The sequence below is a fragment of the Drosophila nasuta genome, chromosome X, assembly GCF_023558535.2.
Source record: "Drosophila nasuta strain 15112-1781.00 chromosome X, ASM2355853v1, whole genome shotgun sequence".
Taxonomy (NCBI): Eukaryota; Metazoa; Arthropoda; class Insecta; order Diptera; family Drosophilidae; genus Drosophila; species Drosophila nasuta.
The window spans coordinates 8,833,424-8,855,200 of NC_083459.1; the positions used below are offsets into that span (position 1 = coordinate 8,833,424).

Genomic DNA, 21,777 nt, shown 5'->3' on the forward strand with positions numbered 1-21,777 from the left:
ATTTCTGTTATTTACTTGCATATGAGCAAGGGCGCCATTGCAAATAATAAATGTCAAAATATACCATAAATTTGCATTTCATTGTGTGGTATATTGATGTCAAAAACTACAATATACGTTAAATGGCCACACTGTGGAGCCAATTGGAGCCATCCGTAACAGTTTCTATCGAAGTCGTAAAGTTGTGTACACACTGATGTTTCCCAATTTGAAAATTTGTTCTATACAGTTTACTATATAACAAGCAAAGCCAAGATTATTTTTTCCATTATTTCGGCTTACCTCAATTGAAGAAATTCCATGCGTGTACAAAAGTTTATCAAGATATTCGTTGAACATCTGACGCACATAGAACAACACTGACTCAGCGTGTTATCGATAAGAATGTTGCGCTAGGATATCGGAAACCATATTTCAATTTGAAAAAACGACAAGATTGGCTTTTGTATTTTTGTTTTTATTTAAGCAATTTAAAAGTTTTCCCTTTTTGTATATAGAGCATTGCATTGCATGTATACATATACATTTATTTATATATATAATGCATCTTATTTGTGTTTTTGTTCTTTACTAATTTATCAAATAAATATAATTTCCATACTTTGCTCGCCTACGTTTTCGACATTAACATGGACTCTTCGAATAAATGTACAAATACACTTGAATTACGTGTTGGTTTTTCCTTTTGTTTTCGTTTTATTATATAGCAATTTATTGGTTGCCTTCTTGAGGACCTAAAAAATGTTGTATTTTCTTTTGCTATGAATTTGAATTCGCATTTTAGTAAATATTATGTTTTTGTTTTTATATTTTATTATAAAGCGCGATCATATATCAGATATATCTGTATATATAAATATTTATATGAATCGTAAACATTTATGCATTTTTTTTAAAGTTGTTTTTGTATGTGTCTTTTTTGGTAGAGATTTAGTTAATTTTAGGTATGAATTCATATTTTGTTTTGTTTTTGAAAGGTACCTAAGATTTGCATTAAATGTGGTGTGTACTCAAGTTTTCCGAAATGTTTTTGGAAAAATATTTTGCTTGCAAGCTTCGGTTCACCGAAGTTAACAAATTTTCATTGATTTGTTTGCTTTTCATATATTTTGTTTTGATGTAGGTGAAATGTGAAACATGATATAAATGTTGTTCATTTTGTTGGACTGTCCGATATAACGGTTAATTGTTTTACTATTTAATGCAGTTAAAAAAAAATCAATAAGTAAAATAATTAGTAAAAGCACTGTGCGCCTGACTGAAATTTAAACTATTTTGTTTGTGATTTTGTTCGATTTTTTTGTATTTTTTTTATATATGTATATATATTTTGTATGTATTTTATATAGTAGATGTAGTTGTAGTTATATGTATACATTTAAATTGAATTCGTATTTGTAATTGTATTTTGTATTTATGCATGTTTGGTAAAAGTAAATAACACAGCGTTTTGCATGCAAATTAAAATTACATTTTAAATCAAAAATTAGTTTTAAACAAAACAAAAAGCATTTTATGGCCACGCACACAACTCGCAACGCTGTCGAGCTAAAAACATGATCAATTTCATTAATGAATATGAATATTCGTATTACACAATAATAATAATATTCGATAATATTTATAATAATCATAATAATAGTAATTTAAATCTTATTGCAGAAATGGAGCGCGTAAAAAGAACGAAATCGAAGTAGAATTGCAACAAATGGAAAACAATTAATTTACACATAGATTCGAATGCATTCAATATACATACAATAATAATCATAATAATAATAATAATAGTGATAGCATAATCATAATCGTAATCGTAATCGTAATCATAGTAATAATATAGAATACAATATAATAAACCTGACGTTCAGTTGAGATGATGATAGCAAAATGCAAACTCGTTGGGAGCACATCTTGAAGCAAGAGCCAAAAAGCGAATTACAATTATATACACACATATTTCTATATATATGCTATATATACTATATAGTCTATATAGATACATATACAGATATTTATATGTGTGTTTGTGGTACGTACAACATACAGGTATATAAACTGGCGCTTAAATTATATCTCTTTTTGATCTCCCTTTTGCTTTCGTTACATACACAATTTACGATTACATGTGTGTTTGTATTATTTAGTTATATAGCAGATATATTGGATGCTCTGCACACTTATGTTTACTATATAATTTAGCCAACTGGCCACCACAAATCAATTGGGTTTGCAGTCGGAAAGCAGCGACAAACACAAACAATTACACTGAGGGGCAAGTCGAGAGAAGTCGAGGAAATTGCGAAAGAAGTGCATCAATTCTCTATATGTATATGAATATGTATATGGCATTACACTCTAGTTATTACACACACATATATCATCATGATCATGATCATTTCAATGTTGAAGCGGGATGGGTGTATACATCTATATATAATGTTGGTAATTGGTAAGTTAAGAATTTCAATAGATTGAGTATTACGTGCAATACTATCTCTGTCTCTATCTCCATCTCTTTCTCTTTTGTCTACTTATCCATCTGCTTCTTCGGTTTTGTTGTCTCTCTATCTCTATCTATGCTGCTCGTTTTTCATTTGTTGAGTACTGCAATTATCTGTCTGGTTCCAAGCAGTGTGTTAGCATTATAATCGCTGACTTAATTGTGGCTATGGCTTGAGTTGGGGGTAAGTTTTAGATGGAGGCTTACAGGGTGCTGGTTAGCTGCTGCTGCTTATAGGGTGCTTTGCTTGTAGTACATATATGTATATATATTTTAGGTAATATAACTAATTTTATAAAGTATATACTCGTATAAACACAGACAGAGAGATACAGCGTATTTTTATGGTTGTTTGCTGTTTCATCTTCTATTTCATCTTCCTTCTTGTTGTTCTTGTTGTTGTTGTTGTAGTGTTGTTTATTATTGCAGCTTGACATTTGTTTATGTGGGGCACAGCACCTTCAGTATGTAATCTGTTAGCAGCGTCGGCACCGTCGGACTGTCTTCATTAATGGCCTTGAGTACTGCAACAGAAGATGGTTTTAAGTGTTAATTAGAAATCATCACAAGAAACGTTCAAGAGGGAAGTAGCCAAGTTTAGTCTTTGCTGACAAGTGCATCTCTCTGAAAGTCACGACTACAATACTCTGAATTGGAGTGAAGAGTTCTACTTCTCGTCGTCTATTTCTGTTTAATCTGTCACTTCACTCTTGGCATATTTTTGATTAAAGTTGGATTAAAGCTCTCCTGCTGTCAACTCTATTTATTCTGCGCAGCTTGCAGTCGTCTACTCAGCTCAGCTCTTCCGCTCTTGACAACTTGCAACTTGCAACTCGCAACTCGTGTCCACTTACTTTTGATCAGCACCTGCAGGGACTGATTGTTGGGTGTGCCATTCTCCAGATGATACGGTATGACAGTGGTCAAGTATTTGGGCTCTGGACCTGCAAAAAATAATGTGTAAACATTACTCTCAACAATTTTGAATGCTAACCGGTGGTTGCTGATTTTGTTTACCTTGGAACTTGCCACGCTTCTTCTCGACATGATATTGCCGACGTTTGTTTTGCACCGCAAGCAGCAGCGAGATGAACGAGTTCTTCAGCTCCTTCTCAAATTCGAGCTCATCGCGCAGCGCCAGCTCATTGATCAGTGTCTCGCTCAGCTCCTGGATGAGCATCTCCATCTCCATGTACAGCTCATTCAGCTGTGTGCTGCTCAAATATTGTAGCTCTACAGGGCACAAAAAAAAAAAGATTCTCAATTAGTTGTTGAATTACAATGTTGAGGGACTCTCGAAAACTCACTTTCTGCATAGAGGGGCGCACCGAGAACCTCGCGCGCCTTTTCAATCACCTCGGAGTCACAGTTCTCGGGCTCATCGAGCGGACTTTCGGCCTCATCCATAATGTCATCGATCTCCTTGATGACCTCCTCGACCGATTTGATGGGCTCATCGACATCACCGTTGAGGCCATTCAATATCAAGGCGTGCATATCCAAATCATTGGCCACCGCCTCATCCTCGCTGGTCAAGTCATTGAACTCATCGCCCGGTGTCTGTGCATCCAGTTGCTGTTGTGGATTCTGTTGCTGTTGGTTGCGTTGCTGCTGTTGCTGCTGCTGTTGCTTTGTTCGATTCTGACCCAGATTTAGGGTCGGCATGTGCATCTGGCGTGTGTACGACTTTGACCAGTCGATGGGCAGAATGTTGCCAAAGTTGCCAGTGATGGTCCACCACATTCTGAAAAAGGCAATTAGATTTAAGACAAATTAGATTTGATTTGATCTATAAAATTAATTATACTTTAACTACATTTCATCGTTGAATTCTATGCAAGTTTTGAATTTCAAATTAACATTTTTATACCCGCTACTTATAGGGTAGAAGGGTAAAGAAAAGATCTCAGAGACTAGTTAGAGAGTTAGAGATATAATCTAACACGCAGATCAAGTTTGTTTCAAATTTTTGGCGCCGCCGCAAATCGAATGAAATCTAATAACAAACGTAATTTTAAAGATAGACTTATGGAACATACAATCATAACATTTTAATATGTAAAGGTGGTCGAAAATTGAAAACCAGGTACTCAAATAGTTTTTTTTTGTCCCTGTATCCCATTTTATTTTAATTTCGTAGATTTCTTTAATTACAAATAATACAAATAAATCAATAAGTTTTTCCTATTTTTTCATATAATTGTACTTTAATTTCTTACTATAGTACTTATGATTTCTGAAGATTTGCTTGCGATTAGGTAAAAATTTTAAAAGCTATTTAAGAAATACTTTTGCATGGGTAAAAACCGCCAACTTTATTACGGCTGGTAATGTGGTATATTTTGCCATCTATGATATGTTTTGAATATATATATCAAATATTGTATATTGAAGTATATTGAAGTATTTTGACGGTATACTAATTTGGTATAAGAATTATATGAATAATATCGCACTGCTTTGCCTTTATTCAAAATATGGGTAGCGGGTATCTAACAGTCGAGTACACTCGACTGTAGCTTTCTTACTTGTTACGATTTTAAGAAACTGATTTGAAATCAACATTCTTTAATCATATTTAGAAATTTCTACATGTTTACCCATATTGAATGGTATTTCGTTTTACTAATTTCTTTATCACTTTAAATACTATCAAAGTCTAGTTATTACATCAAGAATGTTGAATCAGTATTTATGCACACAATAAACATAATAATAAAACGTTGACTATATCGCCTGCCATGTCTGTGTCTACATATCTAAAGTGTTTTGGTAAAAAAAAATGCGCAAATTTGCGGCCCAAAGACGCATTAGCTGCATCGATTTGTGGCACAGTCAGCCTAGAAAAGCAAATAAATAAGTATACGCCATAAGCGCCAGCAATTCGAGAAAATTTACACAGAATTTCGTTGTTGATGGACGAATGCACAAAGAATGTTTTCTTGGATATATACAGCAAATGGATCAGCAAATGGTACAAGTTCCGCCCTCTTCAAGAGTAGCAACAACAAAAGGCAAAAGGCAATATGCAATGAGTAAGAGTGCGCACAAAAACGCGGGCATACACGACTCTTAGATACTGTGCAAGCAAAGGGTTAAGAATTGAAAACCTATTATATCGATTAACCCATACACTACTTAATAATATTCAGATCTATATTTTATATTCAATGTAAAACATTTTCTTTCAATTTATAATTCTATCAACTTTTTAGTATTATTTAAAGATTAGTATTGGAATTAATAATTTAATTTATGTTCTTTCATATTCATTTGTAAAACATTTTATTTTATTTTCTTTATGTAAAACATTTTCTTTCAAGTTATACTTCTATCAAGTTTATTGTAATCTTTAAAGATTAGAATTTGAATTAATTTTATTTATATTATATTACATATATATTTATATTCTTTCATATTCATTTCATTTTAAGGGTTTTCTTCTCTTCATTATTTATATTATTTTACATATATTATATGCATTTATATTCTTTCATATTCATCTCTTTTCATCTCAAACTTTTTCTACTCATACTTCTTTCATAGTTAATAATGTTATTAATATTCAAAATAAATGTTTGAAAGTTTTGCTAAGTAAGCTTTTCATGAATCACGCGTTTTATAAGCTTACAAAAAAAAAAATCATTATAGGGACGATATACATATGTTGAAGTAAAAATATCAAATAGAGACTAACTGAACATATTTTTTTAAATTAATTTCAATAGTTATTTTTCTAATAGTGTTCTACTTAAAAACCCAAAAATTAATACAAGCACAAGTCAAATAAAATTACTATAATTACTAATACACTCCACATCGGAATTACAGGGTATGCAAAGTGCACTCGTTATGCGATTTTTGTGTGGCGCAACGCAGTCAACGAAAAGCACAGCACAAAACTGGCACAATAAACTGCCAAGTACCAAGTACCGAGTACGGAGTACCGACTGCCTGTCAGATGATGACTAGTTATACACTTACTATATAGCACACACTGCAAGTGATGAACATACATATCATACATATAGAGTAAGTGCCATAGTTGCTGAATTGTACTACGAATAAGTAGCTGCAGTGCTTCGTAAGGAGTTGTGTGTGGATTGATAGGAAATGGGCGGTGCTGCTTGGCAGATAAAATGCCTCATTAGCTTGCCACAGCACGAGGCGAAATGCAAATGAGATGCAATTAAGATTAAGATTGAAGCAACAGCAGCCGCCAAATGTCAAATTATTATCTTCGCTTCTCTTCACTTCTCCTGTGCTGAGTGTAGCTCAAGTTGCAATTGGCATCTTGCCCGATTTCACAGAGCAAAGCAGAGCAAAGTTTGTCAGACAGTTTGTCTGGGGGCAAACTACGCGAGCGAGATGTATGTAAATTTCTGTGGCACACAATTGCTATCAAATTTCATGATCAATGCCAATCATTTAATTGCTAGAGCAGCATTTGCAGACGTTTTGGTTTTGTCTTACTGTCAGTTCACAGCTGTTTGTTGTTGTTTTTCCCATAATTATTCATGCTCTACATTTGAGCAATTGAATGATGCCCTTGTTGGTGTTGCTGTTGTTGTTGTTGTTGTTGCTGCTGCTCTCGTTGATTAGCCGTTGATGATGTGAACGATGCTGTTGTTCATCATCGCGATGATGAGCATTTTGCACTTGAGCGCTTTAACAGCACACTCTCAATTGCCTTGAGCAAAACGAATCGCGCGCTGCGCTCTGAATCTCGCTCAAAGCAAATCAACGAGCATTCTTTTCGCAACAAGTAACGAGTGTAAGAATTATAGGAATCTGCTGGTGCTGTAATGTTTTGCTCTAAATCTTGCTTAAATAATGATTAACAAAAGACAGCTTCAAGTTGTTACGCTTCACAACGCAACGAGTATTTTTCAAGTCTAACGAGTAACGTATACTTAACATATAAAAAATACTTTTATTACTGACTAATTTAGTAATTTCCACTGCTGTAATGTTTTACTCTAACTCTTTCTAAATTAGAGACGAACAAAACGCATATCTACGACGAGTACTTACTTACATTCTAACGAGTAACGTATACTTAACGTAAACATGAATTTATTATACTCCGAACACCATTCGTAAACAAACGAGTAAATAGTTTACAGTTCAATATAAATGAAATGGAAATACAATTCTAACGAGTAATAATAAACAACATAAAGTACCTGTCATACTCTCAATTCTATTCATATAATAACGAGTAATTAGTTGGAATATTAAATAAATTTCTAAACGGAAATTAATCGCTGTGCTGATTCCCAAAAAGAGCAGAAACTATTATTTGCAAAAGCCCGGTGACAGTTTTTATGAATAATTATGAAAAATACAAATGCAGCCACTAATGAGTTGCCTAATCTGGAATCGTAAATAGTTTTCTAGGAACACCGGAAATGCTTAATGACAAAATGTAGAAGGAACTGAGAGTCCAAAGTGTAAAGGAAATGCTAAAATTGTGCCATATAGAATGAGATACAATCGAATATCGCTGCTCTGACTGTCAGTTCAGCGGAACGACAGATTGAACACGAGATCTTTCTTTATTCTTGTGCCAATTTCTGTCGATATTCATGACGTTCGTGTAAGGAATTTATGGTATTTCCTTATATATCATTTTAATGTTTTTGCTTTCATTTTTTCCTCTTTTCTTTTGGCCGTCTGCTGTTTTCATTTGACTGGAAATGAATTATGTTTTTACTTTGCTTTTCAATTTGTTGCCATTCATTTTTTGTTGGCAACACAAAAATAGCGTAAAATGGAAAATATTAAATACGCTTCTTTCGAATTGTGAAACAAATTGTTGTGAGATTAAAACTAAATTGAGATCTGTCATAGAATAGTGTAGTAATTCATGCTGGCAAATCTATCAAATCGAAAGCATATCTAAGTATACACGATTAGCTCATGAACAAGAAGAAATATATATGTGTATATACATATATCTGAATGATTGGGTATAAACATAACGTTACCAATTAATAATACCCTCTAAATTGTTTACACAAACAAAACCAAAATAAATAAATCAAAATTTTGAAAAAGACAACAGCAGTCAGACTATAAATGATGGACTTAGTTATACCCTGTAAACCAACAAATTTTAAATATGGCAATATTTAAAGTTTTCAAATTTATAAAGATGCAATTGACATAAAATCTTTGCACTTGCATTTAAAATTTATACTACCCGTCCAATAGACTTACAGGGTATGCAAAAGAGCAACAACAAGTAAAGGCCAAAGATGAAAAATGTGCGAAACAAGCGAAGCGCGCAAATCGTTTGCGACACTCGGAAAATGCGTCAGGTAAATAAATATCTCCACATTTACACACACACACACACACACTCGCACCTACACACAGCAACATCTATATATGTTTAGCTATATTTTTGTATATGCACACGTACATAAATGGTGCATGGGCTGCTGTTAATGTGAATGTAAATGTGGATGTGTCGAGGCCGCCATATAAATCTTGTTATGTAGGTCTTTAAAGCTGCAGATACACAAGAATATATCTGCCATCGTCGCAAGTAAATACATATGTATTATATATACTATATATAATAGACTATAGACTATAGTCTTTGTATTTAGTTTGTGGGCTACATTTTTGGAGCGACACGATCAGTGGGCGACGCAATGCGACGCGTTCAATCGCAGACCACAAATCGAATGAATTATTTTCAATGAAACAAATTCGTGTAATTAGCTGATTAAATGCTCAAAACACTTGATACTGCAACGACCACCGAATACTCTGTAAATCATATCTAAGATTTCGATCTTGGAAAACTTGCAAGCAGATGATCACTAAATATTATACTTATAAAAAGTACTTCAACTATATATATTTTGCATCTTAAAATGATCATCTACTTTTTCGAACATCTTTCAACTGAATAATCAATTTTTTACTAAGACATTTTTTACTAAGACATCAATTTACAAAATTCACCAATAAAAATCGATTAATATGAAATATATTTTTTTACTAAGAAATCTTTGTTCGTAAATTTACAAATTAAACAACAAAAATTATAAAATCTTTCTTTTAAAATTTCCATTTTCTTTTTTTACTAAGAAATCTTTGTTATTCAATTTACAAAATTCACAAAAATATTTAAAATTGTGCATATATAAAAAATAAATATCAATTCTGCTATAAAAATGTCAATTTTTTTATTCTGAAACAAATTTTTGTTATTAAATTGCAAAATTTAAAAAAAAAAATTGATCAAATCTTGCTTTAAAAGTATATATCTTCTAAATCTTAGAAGCTGAAGTATTTTTTTTTTTACTAACTTCCACTTTACAACTTTTTTTTATGCTGCACTTAATTACAAGCTCTAGTATTTAATATTCCTAAGCATCATTATCTTGTTTCTCGAATATTTCTGGTTCTCAGAAAACAATTTAAGTTTGACAATAAATATAAAACTCTTTTAATAGCATATAAAATATGGGGAATGAGCAATGTGTCAAGCATGATATCATTAATCGAGCTGGTCCACTTTAATGATTCGAAATAGAAGTAAAACACTGAACTAAGAACGCGAGAATACAAATTCCACAACGAGGCAGAGTTTCGTTTTTCTTCCACATTGGATTGAAATTTCCATCATCGAGCGAAGCAATTAAGAGATTTCGCCTGGCAGCACAATAATTCTTAATTATTGGAGTGTAGAAAGAGAGACGAGACGAGATGGAAGATAGAAGATGGGAACACACTTATCATAAGCGTGAAATCAACGCATTGTGATGCTGATTGAACCCTGAACTCTTACGACATGATAGCGCCAGCCTCTGTTTGATGATCGATCTGTCGTTATCTTCTTCTGGCTTCTAACCCTGACCGATATGTCTATCTCTCTCTCTCGCTCTCTCGCTGTCTTCCTCTTTCTTTCTCTGTGTTGATGATATGCATGGCGCATCTGTCGTCTGTCGTCGAGATCGGACAATTAGCGGCTCAATTTCAATTTCCGAGCAACGCCCACGAAATGAGCTCATTCCCCCAACTCATTCCTAAAACTCGATTCCTATTCCTACATTCCACAATTTCTTCACTTCCCCCTCACTCTCTCTCTCTCTCTCCATATGCGTATAAATATTTTAATGAATTTTAATTGCGGTACTTAGATAACGCAATCAATTTGTGTGTGTTCAACTGATGAATCAGTCATTTCAGACAGTCGCTGACCAAACGAAATGACATATTTTCAGTTGATCTTCATTACGTTTTGCTCATCATCATCATGAATATACTCACTCACACTCACACTCACACTCATTCGCTATTCACTTGACTTTACTTCATTTCGCCCACGCGGCGTTTTGACTTTTATTTTACATTTTAATTGGGTTTTGCTTTTTTCACATTATTTTTTCTTTTTTTTTACCTTTCTTTCTATTATTACTTTTTTCATTTTGTAGTATTTTTGGTCTTTGAATTTCAGTTTTTCCCCTTAACATTAATAATATTATTATTGTTGTTGTTGTGATTATTTCTTTGTGTCGTAAACAACTTTCTAAAGATGCTGCAGTCTGGCAACTAACTTATTGTAGGCACTGTAGCTCCAGCATTTAATCTGCGCTTGGGAAAAAAGGGCTTCAGAGATAGCACAAAAGTTAGACGCATTTGCTGGCAACGACTGTAAAGCAAATTGAGATTGCTGTAATCTATAGACGCAGCCTTTACATTTCTCCCTATCAGCGAATTGCTCTTTTCAGAACGGAAAATATTACAAAAGCTAGACAAACTAATTTGTGGAAAATAAGAACGACAAAAGCTGATTCCATTTAATCTCTCTTTCTGGGGTAAGAAATTTGTCATTAGGAAATTACCATTAATAATAATGTGAACAGTTCTATATTCAAATTGTTAAAACAGCAAAAAAATATATATATTTATCGTCTTTTCCCTTCTATAATAAAAAAAATGTATTAAAAAACTAAAAAGTACAAATATATTTTATTGGTCTATCTTTCTTTCTCAAAAATATTTTAAAATTAATTTCAAAATTTATAAAATTTATTTAAAATAAAATTTAAAATGTATAAAAAATACTTTATTGCTCTGTCTGTCTCTAAGCTTACAAATTAAATTTATTTTAAACAACAACATTTATAAAACATATTTCTAGTCTTCTCCCTTCACTAGTGAAATAAAATGTATATAAAATGTAATTCAAATTTAAAATGTACATATAAAATATACTTTTTGCTTTGTCTTTCTCAAACTTTCAAATACAATTTATATAAAATTTAAATTTTATCTAAAATCATAAAATCAAATTTATTTAAAATTAAATTTAAAATGTATAATAATGTCTTATACTTCCTGCTTCTATTTGCCTCTCAAATCTTCAGTCTCTTGTTTACTTTATCAACTGCTTTGTTTTGCCTTATCACTCTCAAAATGTTTCCTCTTCAATTTGATTACAAATCATAATTAAATGTTCAAGCTAATTTCGAGTTTGATCATTAATTGGCAATCAACATTCCAGTTTTATTGATTCACCCGATTATGCACGAGTCTCTTGCGATGTGCAACACTTTGTTTGCAGCTTATGTTTTGTTTTCTCTCTCTCTCCCTCTCTCTCTCTCTCGCTCTCTATGACTGTGTTTCTTTGTGGTTTGCGCAAACGCTTGAGGATTGGCTTTGGCTTTGGCTGCGGTTCGTTCACACGACTCTTTTCACTCAAGCGCAGCGCCAACATTCACATGTTTAAAAAAAACACAAGATGAAACATCATCAGCATATGAAACTCTAGATGCCCTTTAGTTGAGTGAAAAGTGTGAAAACTGTTGAAATTATTCAAATATATACTAGATAATTCCAAAAATTATGAATTCCTAAAAACTCAACGATTGAAAAACGTCTTTGAAATGTTATTTATAAATTTAGGTATAAGCGATGACATAGAGAATTGTGCTTGGCCCCCTTAAGGAAGAGTAGCCAAGAGAGCAGCAAAGACTTCGTTTCATTTTATTGTGCATTGTGCGAGTGTGAAAGTTTTCTTGTTGTTTTTTTTTATGTATTTTTGCTGGGCGCAAAGATGATGATTATACACACTAACGCTCACACGCAAATATACGAAAAAAAGCCGAAACCAAAACAAAACAAAGCATCTGAGGCTTTAGGTACATCATGAAGAGTGTAACTTAAGCCGAAACCGAAACCAAAACCGAAACTAGAAAAAAATAAAACTCAACTAAAACACAAAATGCTGCGGTGGCAAACACACTTCAAAAGCATTCTAAATTTAGTTGTTCACACTTTGCGTTGGCAAACCAACAAATTTTCAGATACACAATGCTGCTGCAGTCGCCTAAAGATACACACATCAGCTACATCAGATACGCATCTGATAGATACACAACAAAATGGGGACACAGTTGACAATTTGTGCGTGTGTGTGTGTGTGTGTGTGTGTGTGTTTGCTAAAGTCCCTCAGGGGGTGACATTCAAGGTTGATTAAAAGTTGTTCCCTTTTTTTTGTTGTTGGTTGTTGTGTATGTAAAACTATATTATTTTTATCAAATTTCGCCTAGAAAAGTGTGTGGCTTCAGTTGGCCTCATTTGATGCGTTAATTATTTTCTTTGCGCGCCAAAGAAGCGAAGTCAGCAGAGGGCAAGAAAGATAGCGGTGTGTGTGTGTGTATGTTGTGTGTGTGTATGTTGTGTGTGTGTATGGCTTCCATGACAGCGTTAACAACGCCAACGAATTGCGTTTTGTTGGCAGTTATGTGGCCCATAAATAAGCGGCCAAAACGGCCCAAAAACACACACACAGTCGAACAAACCAAAAACAACAACTAGACGAAAAGGCAATCAATGTAACGTATCTGCAAAATAAACAGCTAATGATCATTAAGTGCCAAAAGCAAAGCAAGCCAAAGCACACAATCTACACACTAACACACACACACACACACGCCCTTTGCACACACTTTAAGACACTCTCACAACATACTTGAAGCAAAGTTTCTTGCATTTATTCGAAACCCATTTGCAACTTGTCGCTTTTCAATTGTCAAACTTTCTTTTTATTTATGCTTTTTTTTCTCTCCAGTTACAATTTCCCTTTTGCTGCAACTGCTTCACTTTGCTTTCGATTGCATTAGCTAATTTATTATGCAACCTCGTCATTGATCTCACTCATTTCCCTCTTTAAACTTCCAGACAACTCTTGTCGCGTCATCCATCTAATTGCTAATGAATTGCAAATTTACTGCGTTCCCAACTTCACTTTTGTTGTCTGAGCTATTCATTATGCAAGAGTAGTAGAAAAATTCCTGAATTACTTTGCTACTCTATGACATTGCAAAACTTCTTGTTTATTTTTCTTTCTCAGTTTTGATTTATAATTTAAATTTATTTTGTAATCTTCAAGCTAGTTGTTCTTAATTTATTTCTAATCTATAGCTAGTTAAGGTACAAATTTTCGTGCCTAACTTTCTTTTTTTAAAGAAATAAAATACCGAATTTACTTTTTGTGTGTTTCAGTATTTTTCAATATACACATACAATATATTAATTTGGTATATATTTAACTCACAATAATAATAATAATAATATACCAAATATATGATTTGGCATAATTCAGTATTATTTGGTAATATATTAGTTTACTAATTAACTAATAATACCACACAGTTGTGCTTTTATTGCTATTTACTTTTTTTATTGTATTTTTTTTTTTTTTTCAAGAAATAAAATACCAAATTTACATTTCGGTATATTTCAGTATTTTGCAATATACACATATTAATTCGGTATATTTAAGTGGTGTTAATATTTTATAGAAATAGTATACTGCATATACGAAAGAAATAATATACCATATATACGCTTCGGTATAATTTAGTATTATTTGGTATAATTAACTGATAATACCACACAGTTGTGCTTTTATTGCTTTTAATATTATACTAGCTAAAGTACATGATTCCGTATCTAACTTTATTCTTTAAAAGAAATAAAATACCAAGTACACATTTCGGTCTACTTCAGTATTTTGTATTATTAATTTGGTATATTTAAATGATAATACCGCACTGTTGTGCTTTTATTGGTGGTAACTTTTATTATTGTACTATTGATTGATTGATTGATTTATTCATAATGTCATGTCCCTAATGTTCATCGTGTAATCCCAATTGCTTCCGCAGCAACTGAAATTGCTTTTCATCCAACTTATCCTTGACTTCCCTATTGTATGTATGCAATTGACGTTTATTAAAACAGCATTGTCTCTCCTCTAATGGCATTTTATTGTTATTATTTCTTGCTCTGCCATATAATAAATTGCATGATAATCGAATTTGATTTTAATGCAATTACCTCTGGCAATTGCTTTGTTTTTCCTGCAGCAATTTTCCAGTCTCTCGATATGTTGTGAATCACCATCATCATCATCATCGACGTTGAATCGAGTGCAGCGAAAAGTGTTGAGTGAAAGAGCAGCTGCGAGAGCAGCCTGATGACGATTGACCTCGATTGTCATTTCAAGGACTCGATTGATGGTGTGAAAACCTGGGGCGTGCCACATGATTGAAGAAGCAGAAGCAGAAGCAGAAGCAGAGCGACGCGTGCCAATTCAATTTCGTCTCAAACCCCTTTTCAATTTCTTATTCAATTTTTATTCATATTCGAAAGCAAAAAACGAAGCGAAGCATGCTCGACTTGACGCTACCCGTCATTGTATACCATTGATACTTTGTGAAATATTCCGCATTGTAGTATATTCATGCCAGACTAACAACTCGAATTGCCGGGTATAACAAAAATATAAAACAAACTCAACGGTTTTGGCTCCGTTTTGTTGCCGCCGGCTTGGCGTTGTCCTTGACTGTGTTTTGTATGTTTCTGTGTGTGTATGTTTTTTCTACTTCTCACTCAAATACTCAAAATGTTGTTTACTGTTGTCGTAGTTTGTGTTGTGTTGTTTTGTGTTGCTGATGATGTAATAGCCTGCGGCAGTCAACTTGTCCAATTCACAGTCGATTCGCAGTCGTTTTTGGGTGTGCTCTGTCTTCCTCAGATACTTATTAGTCATTTGTATCTCAAGCTCAAGCTGAAGTTGAAGCTGAAGCTGTGGCTGTAGCTATGACAGTGCCTTGTGTTTGGGCCTCGCATTCAATTAGCTGGCTAAAGGTTAATGTCCTTTTGCAGTTCGCTGCAGGAAATGACTTTCAAGCAACCCCCCAAGACCCAAGACCAGTCAACCCCAATGACAATTAAGCCTCGGGAACCGGAGGAGGCCTGTCAACCTTATGCATTCACATGTGTCACATTGTTTCCTTTATACTCTCCCTCCTTCTCTCTCTCTCTCTCTCTCTTTCTCTCTCTTATGCTCACTCGCTAACACGCATACGCCATGTTGTGCGGCCTCAGGCATGACTCATACGACCCGGGGGGATGTCATTAGTTGCGAAACTACCCCCAGTCTATATTTATAGCACATACAATTTGATTATTGCTGCTGTCCAGGATATGTGTTTGCTGCACATTTTCAAGGCAACAACATCCCGTCACTCAATTGATTATTTATAGTTGAAAGCAGCGAGCCGACGCCTTTCATAATTGATTAAACCGAATGGAAATTTGAGACCCCCTTGACTCTGCTGTGTGTGCTTGACTTTAAAATTGATTATAACTTGGCTAATGTATTGCATAATTTAGTTGAGCTTTACAAGGGTTTCCTCCACTGCACTTTCCAAGTGTAAAGTTGATCAAATTAATGCGTCAAGGCAAAGTTCTTAACTGCACAAGCATAGCCAACAATTTTGGTAGTCTTAGCTCTTTTAGCCACTGAACTGTAGCTGACAAAGTACGCGGACAGACAGCCAGACAGACTGCCCTAGGCTGCAGTGTGACCAGAGCAGAGCAGAGCAGAGCAAAGCAAACACAACAACCGGCTTGGGAAGAGAGGGAGAGAGAGAGACCGCGATAACTGCGGCACAAGTCAAATTGTCAGCGCATCTTTGAAAACGAGTTTTGTTTATGGGTTTAGCGGCAACTTGAGCTGCATTCCGGTGGCAGGATCTGGCGACAGGACATTGAACTTAACGGCAAACTAGGTCGCTTGCCAAGGCATGCGCCCAGCTCAAGTTGCAGCTGTAAGTGACAGTTATGAACAGGCTGCGGTTGCCGCATGCGGCAGCCACAAAATGTATTATCAACAACTGCAGCGAGAAATTGCTAAAGAAAAAAAAAATTGTGAAATGTAAAATGAAAAGCAATCGAAATGAAAAGTTGCTGTCTGACCAGCTGGTCAAATCAAACGCTTAAATCAGTTATGTCAGCGCGTTGCAACGGGACCAAAGGGGGTTGGGGAAAGACGTATTGTGGTCGCGTGTCCCACGCGTCTCTCATGCAAATGGCTGTCAATGACAGTTAATAGAAGAGAGAAGCAAAAAAAAAACCGGAAAGTGGGGACCACAACAAGCAACCGATTGCCTGACTGACTGAATGCTTTGGCCATATATGCGACGCGTCGCAACGTTGCATGGCACATATGGTCAGTCTTTAAGTGGCACAAATGCGGCAACTGTTGTTGTTGTTGTTTTTTTAGTTTTTTGTGTTGTGTTTTTATGTCGCCGCCGCATGCAACGATGCCAAACAATACACTACACAAACAACATTAAGTGGCAATAAAAGCTAAAACGAGCAAATTTAATATTTATGCATCCATATGTATGCCCACAAATCGATCTAATCACAGTTGGCCATCGCTATAACGAGTCTCAATCATTTCATTTTTGGCATCAAAGCAACTAATTTATGACACAAGTGCAGCTTTTAAGAAATGGGCCAACAAAAATTTAATAAAGTACATAAATAAGTTATTATTATAATTTGATTTTAATTTGATTAATTTCCTGCTATCGCAAAACATAAAAAACCTTGTTCGGTAAATTGCCCTTTGCTATAACTAACCTCAAGGGATTTACTTACTAATCATAAATACATAATTTATTAATCTTGACCGATTTAAAAATAATTTCACTTCGTTTAGTTCTTTTATAATAGTTTCTAAGTATTCGAGAAATGAAAGCCACATAAATAAATTCAAAACAATTTTCTTTTATATATAAATTGGCTAACATCTGAATCGATCTAAGCTTCGTTCAGTTCTGCACTCCAGTTATTCGATCAGTGTATTCTTAGCCAAAAGAAAATAAAAAAGAATCTGCATTTGCTGTTTTATTTTTGCCGTTGGCAGACGTATTAAACGTGTTCTTGCTGCGTTCAAAAGCAACACAGAAAACAAATTAATCGCGAAATCTAAAGCCACAGTCTGAGCTGACAAAAACCTTTCCATGCAGCCTCTTTAGCACTTTCGAGTTGCAGACCTTCGTCAAATGTGGCTGCTGGAAGCCATGCACACACACACATACACACACTCTCGCATTCTTATGCATAGAATACTTGTCGAGCGACCTTCGTCGAGAGCAAGCGAGATGGCAGCATTTGACTAATGGGTAACGTAAATATTGACAAGTGTTTGGTTCAAGAGACGCACTCTGCATTTAATGCACAGGTAAGCAAGAACAAAAGCACACAAAGCATACAAACGAAACAAATGCATAACAAACGTGACAATTACAGTTATGACATTGAGGAGATGCATCAGCGCTTTTCTGTGCGTAAAGCGGAAGAGAAGAGTGTTAAAACAGCACTCCAAGTGCAGTTCACAAGGGACGGTGCCAAGTGGGAGGGAGGAAGGTAGACGACAGGCGTGGGAAGCTTGCAAAAACAAGCAAAGAGTAGAGCCAGTGCTGCCATATGCCCAAAAGAAAATAATATGAATGCAGTGGAATAAATTCGGCATTTTACTTTCGAGACGAAGTGAATGTTTGCTTTGCCTAATTATTCATATTGGCGTGATGAATATGAATATGAATATATATTATGTATCACGGCAGCTATATGTGTGTATATATAAATGTGCATTCCAAATAATTTGCGCGCACACACTAGCACACACACACAATGCACGCGATTATCAAATTTATTAGCTGATGTCAGCGACTGGCGACACAACATTGTCCAAAAAAAAAACAACAAGAGAAAAACAAAAACAAATTTGTTTCGCTCAATTTGAATTGTACAAGCAGCACGAGCGAGAGAGTAAAGTGTCGAAAGCTCACTTGCTCTACTAACTAACTAGCTAGCTAACTTGCTCACTCTTTTACGCGCTTCCTTGGACTAGAAAGCTCCACTCCCCTCTCTACTCTACATTCACTCTATTAGTGGACTGTAGGCAAATGCACTTTCAAGTGTTGTTGTTTTTTTTTTTGTATCTGCGGTCAACTGGCTCTCTTAACAGCTGCTGCGACTACACATTGTTGTTGTTGCTATTATTGCTCCTCATTTTTATGATTTACGCATGCAATTGGCTGTTGAGTGTGAATTGCTTTGCTTGACAAACGCCACTTGTCGCTGATTGCGATTTCCCCCCCGATGTGTAGTGCGTACGTGATGAATGCGGGGGGTGGCTGCTGTTTCCGCTAGATGCTGCTGGTCAAGGGTTGTTTCTGTGGGCTGTTGCTTTCAGTTTTAAGCTAAACCTCGATGCAAATAATGCGTCTGAGAACGCCGTTCACTTTTATCGATCCAACAACATAACAACCCCCTCCCTCCCCCCATCGCTACAAGGATTACGTCGTTATATGGCGCCAGGGTGGGCGGCAAAAGGGGGGTTGAAATTGAGACATGCGCAGTTAGCAAGCCAAAAGTAAAATAGAAATCGCGCAATGCATTTTATATAACTAATGGGATGTTGCAAACCGGTTTGCGAACCACTCCAAAATAATACCAAGCATAATACTCGATTTTTACTATACGTAGTATCTATAAAAAGGCTGTACTCACTGGCATTCATTCATAATCTCCTCCTGACTGCGCACTTGAACCGGCGCCAACTCCTCAACGTTCTCCTCGTAGTTGCCAAAGCATTTCGTGATCTTCTCATCGAACGTATTCACCAAATCCTCCAAGCTGCCCCCAAATGTCTCCGTAAAGTTATCCACATTATCGCCGTTACGCTTTTCCAAGTTATCGCCCAACGTTAGACCAGCGGCCACATCGTTTAATCCCAAATCGCCATTGAGTAAATTGAGGTTATTGTGCGTATTGCAATTGGGACTAATGTTGCCACTGCCCGCTGCAGTTGCTGCAGCTCCAACACCATTTTTACTGATGTGCGCATCACGCACAGCATCCTCGAGGAGACGCAACTTCTCCTGCTGTTGCTGTTGCTTCGTTGCCGCATCCTTGATATTCCGATTGGAAGCGTTCAAATTCAAATTAAGTGTATCATTGAGCACATTCTGATTGGAGATGAAGTCACAGCCGCCCCATTCGTCCGTCTCCTCGAATTTCGCTAATGGAGCCTCGAATTTTAGCTCGGCCATTTTGGTGCCGAGGTCACGCATGGCACGCGGGACACGCTGAGGGGGGTAGTGTTGAGGGTACGAAGTAGGAGTCGGAGCTAGCAAAGAGTTGTTGTTTTGCAAGATTTGTTGTTGTTATTCTCCTTTTTCAACCCACACTCACACACAACGGCCGCTCTCTTACACTCTTGCTCTCTTACTAATTCCCGCTCTCATCTGTGCTGAAAATATTTTTTTGCAACCCCTAAATTTTTGCACTTGTCACCCACCGCGTCTTCTACGGTCTGTGTATGTTGTTTTTGATTTTGCAAATTTCCTTTTTCACTTGATATTTATTTCTTCGCTTGCATTCACAAACAAAAACATTCGAAAAAAAACACTTCGTTGTTCGCTATCCGCGACCCGTAAAGCGCAAATGTGTCGTTTGCGTATGTAACTGTTTTATTTTTCTTCTCTTTTTTGATGATGATTTTATTACGATTTAATAACGAACGCTACGCTTGTAGTAATGGTGAGTGCACGTAAACGCAAATAAAATAAACACAGCGGCAGTCTACGAAACGCGCAACACGACGGCAACGACAAGACCAAAACACAACGAAAGTTTTTAGCGACTATACAAGAAGAGTGTGACCGCATGCGGCTAGCAGCCAAAATGTCGGGTAACTTATAAATACTGTGCTTGGTCACACAGCATACTCAAATCAATAACACTTTTATCGATAAATGACTTCGTGATGTTCAACACTAGAAATCGCCAATATGTAACCGCTAAATATTTTGAATTCAAATAGGACACGTTCCTCAGTACAATAAAAGAAAAGGAATGCAAGTTTGTTTATATTCAGTTTTATTACAATATAAATTAATATTTATATTTAATAATACATTATTAGAGTCCGAGTCCTAACATTTTATTTTTGTTTTTTCTTTATACTGTGTAATATCGAAGCACTCTGTCCAGTGGCATTATTATTATAATTATTTTGTCGTTTCCTTTTGTTTTTAACATGTTTTCATTTTTTTGTTTAATTTTATTTATTTATTTATTTTTTTTTTTTTGCTTTTTAAATTATCATTTTGGGTCAAAAAATATGGTTAATTTAATAATATGTACGTAGTAAGTAGGACTTCTTTTTTTCTTGCCCATTTTCTGTGGGTTATCTTTTAGTGCTCTTGAGAAATGCAATCAAATAACAGAATAGTTAAACATTTTTTTCTTGTTTTTTTTTTTTTTTTGGATTGGTTAAGTATCTTAAGAGAAGCGCATACATATGAATGTTATAACACACATATGCATGATAAGGCTAAGCTACAACATTTTTCTTGACTTTTCCATTTAAGGTTTATGTTTGGTTTTTTTATCTTTTTCATTTTTGTATCTTATAAGCAGAGAGTTTTGTATTCATTGTATCAGTGTGTGTGTGAGTGTTTTTCGTGGTTTTTTATTCGTCTTTGTTAGATGAGAATTAAATGTAAAATAAATATTAGTATATAAATTATATGCTACGAAAGAAATGCAAAAAACATATCTCCAATCTCAACTGCACTTAAATTGTTTCAATCAAAAGTCCTCGTTGCTTAAACATGATATAAAAAAAAAATGTAAAAAAAAAAACTAAAAACAAAACAAACAATAAGAAAAAAGCTCAACTGGAAAATGGCGTTTCTCAAAAATTCATTTCATTTCAGCTCTTTTAGTTTTTAATGTTTAGGTGTTGTTGGTTTTGTTTAAATGTTAAATAAGTATAAAAATTATATAGCAATACATAGGTAAATTGGTTTTGGTGCGGGTAGTATTTTCTTCGTTTTGTTTTCTAATAAATTAATACAAATTAAATACAGTTTTTGTGG

The 21,777-nt window shown here is 34.9% G+C and overlaps 1 protein-coding gene across 1 annotated transcript; it reads right to left on the reverse strand.

Annotated features, from left to right (window-relative positions):
- Positions 1-533: 533 nt before the first annotated feature.
- On the reverse strand, positions 534-20,517 carry LOC132797163 (fasciculation and elongation protein zeta-2). Its single transcript, XM_060808706.1, has 5 exons — positions 19,403-20,517; positions 3,808-4,244; positions 3,518-3,733; positions 3,355-3,444; positions 534-3,024 (listed from the first exon to the last, which is right to left on the reverse strand). Exons 1-5 carry the CDS (start codon positions 19,963-19,965, stop codon positions 2,942-2,944), a joined length of 1,389 nt encoding a protein of 462 aa, XP_060664689.1. The 5' UTR covers positions 19,966-20,517; the 3' UTR covers positions 534-2,941.
- Positions 20,518-21,777: the final 1,260 nt, after the last annotated feature.

What these genes read in the sequence shown, in the direction of transcription:
- LOC132797163 (XM_060808706.1), bottom strand. Translation starts at nt 19,965, where the DNA reads ATGCGTGACCTCGGCACCAAAATGGCCGAGCTAAAATTCGAGGCTCCA. An exon ending in GAGATTATGAATGAATGCCA is followed by an intron (nt 4,245 to 19,402) that starts GTGAGTACAGCC and finishes TGCCTTTTTCAG; the next exon opens with AATGTGGTGGACCATCACTG. An exon ending in CCTGCAGGTGCTGATCAAAA is followed by an intron (nt 3,025 to 3,354) that starts GTAAGTGGACAC and finishes CTTCTGTTGCAG; the next exon opens with TACTCAAGGCCATTAATGAA.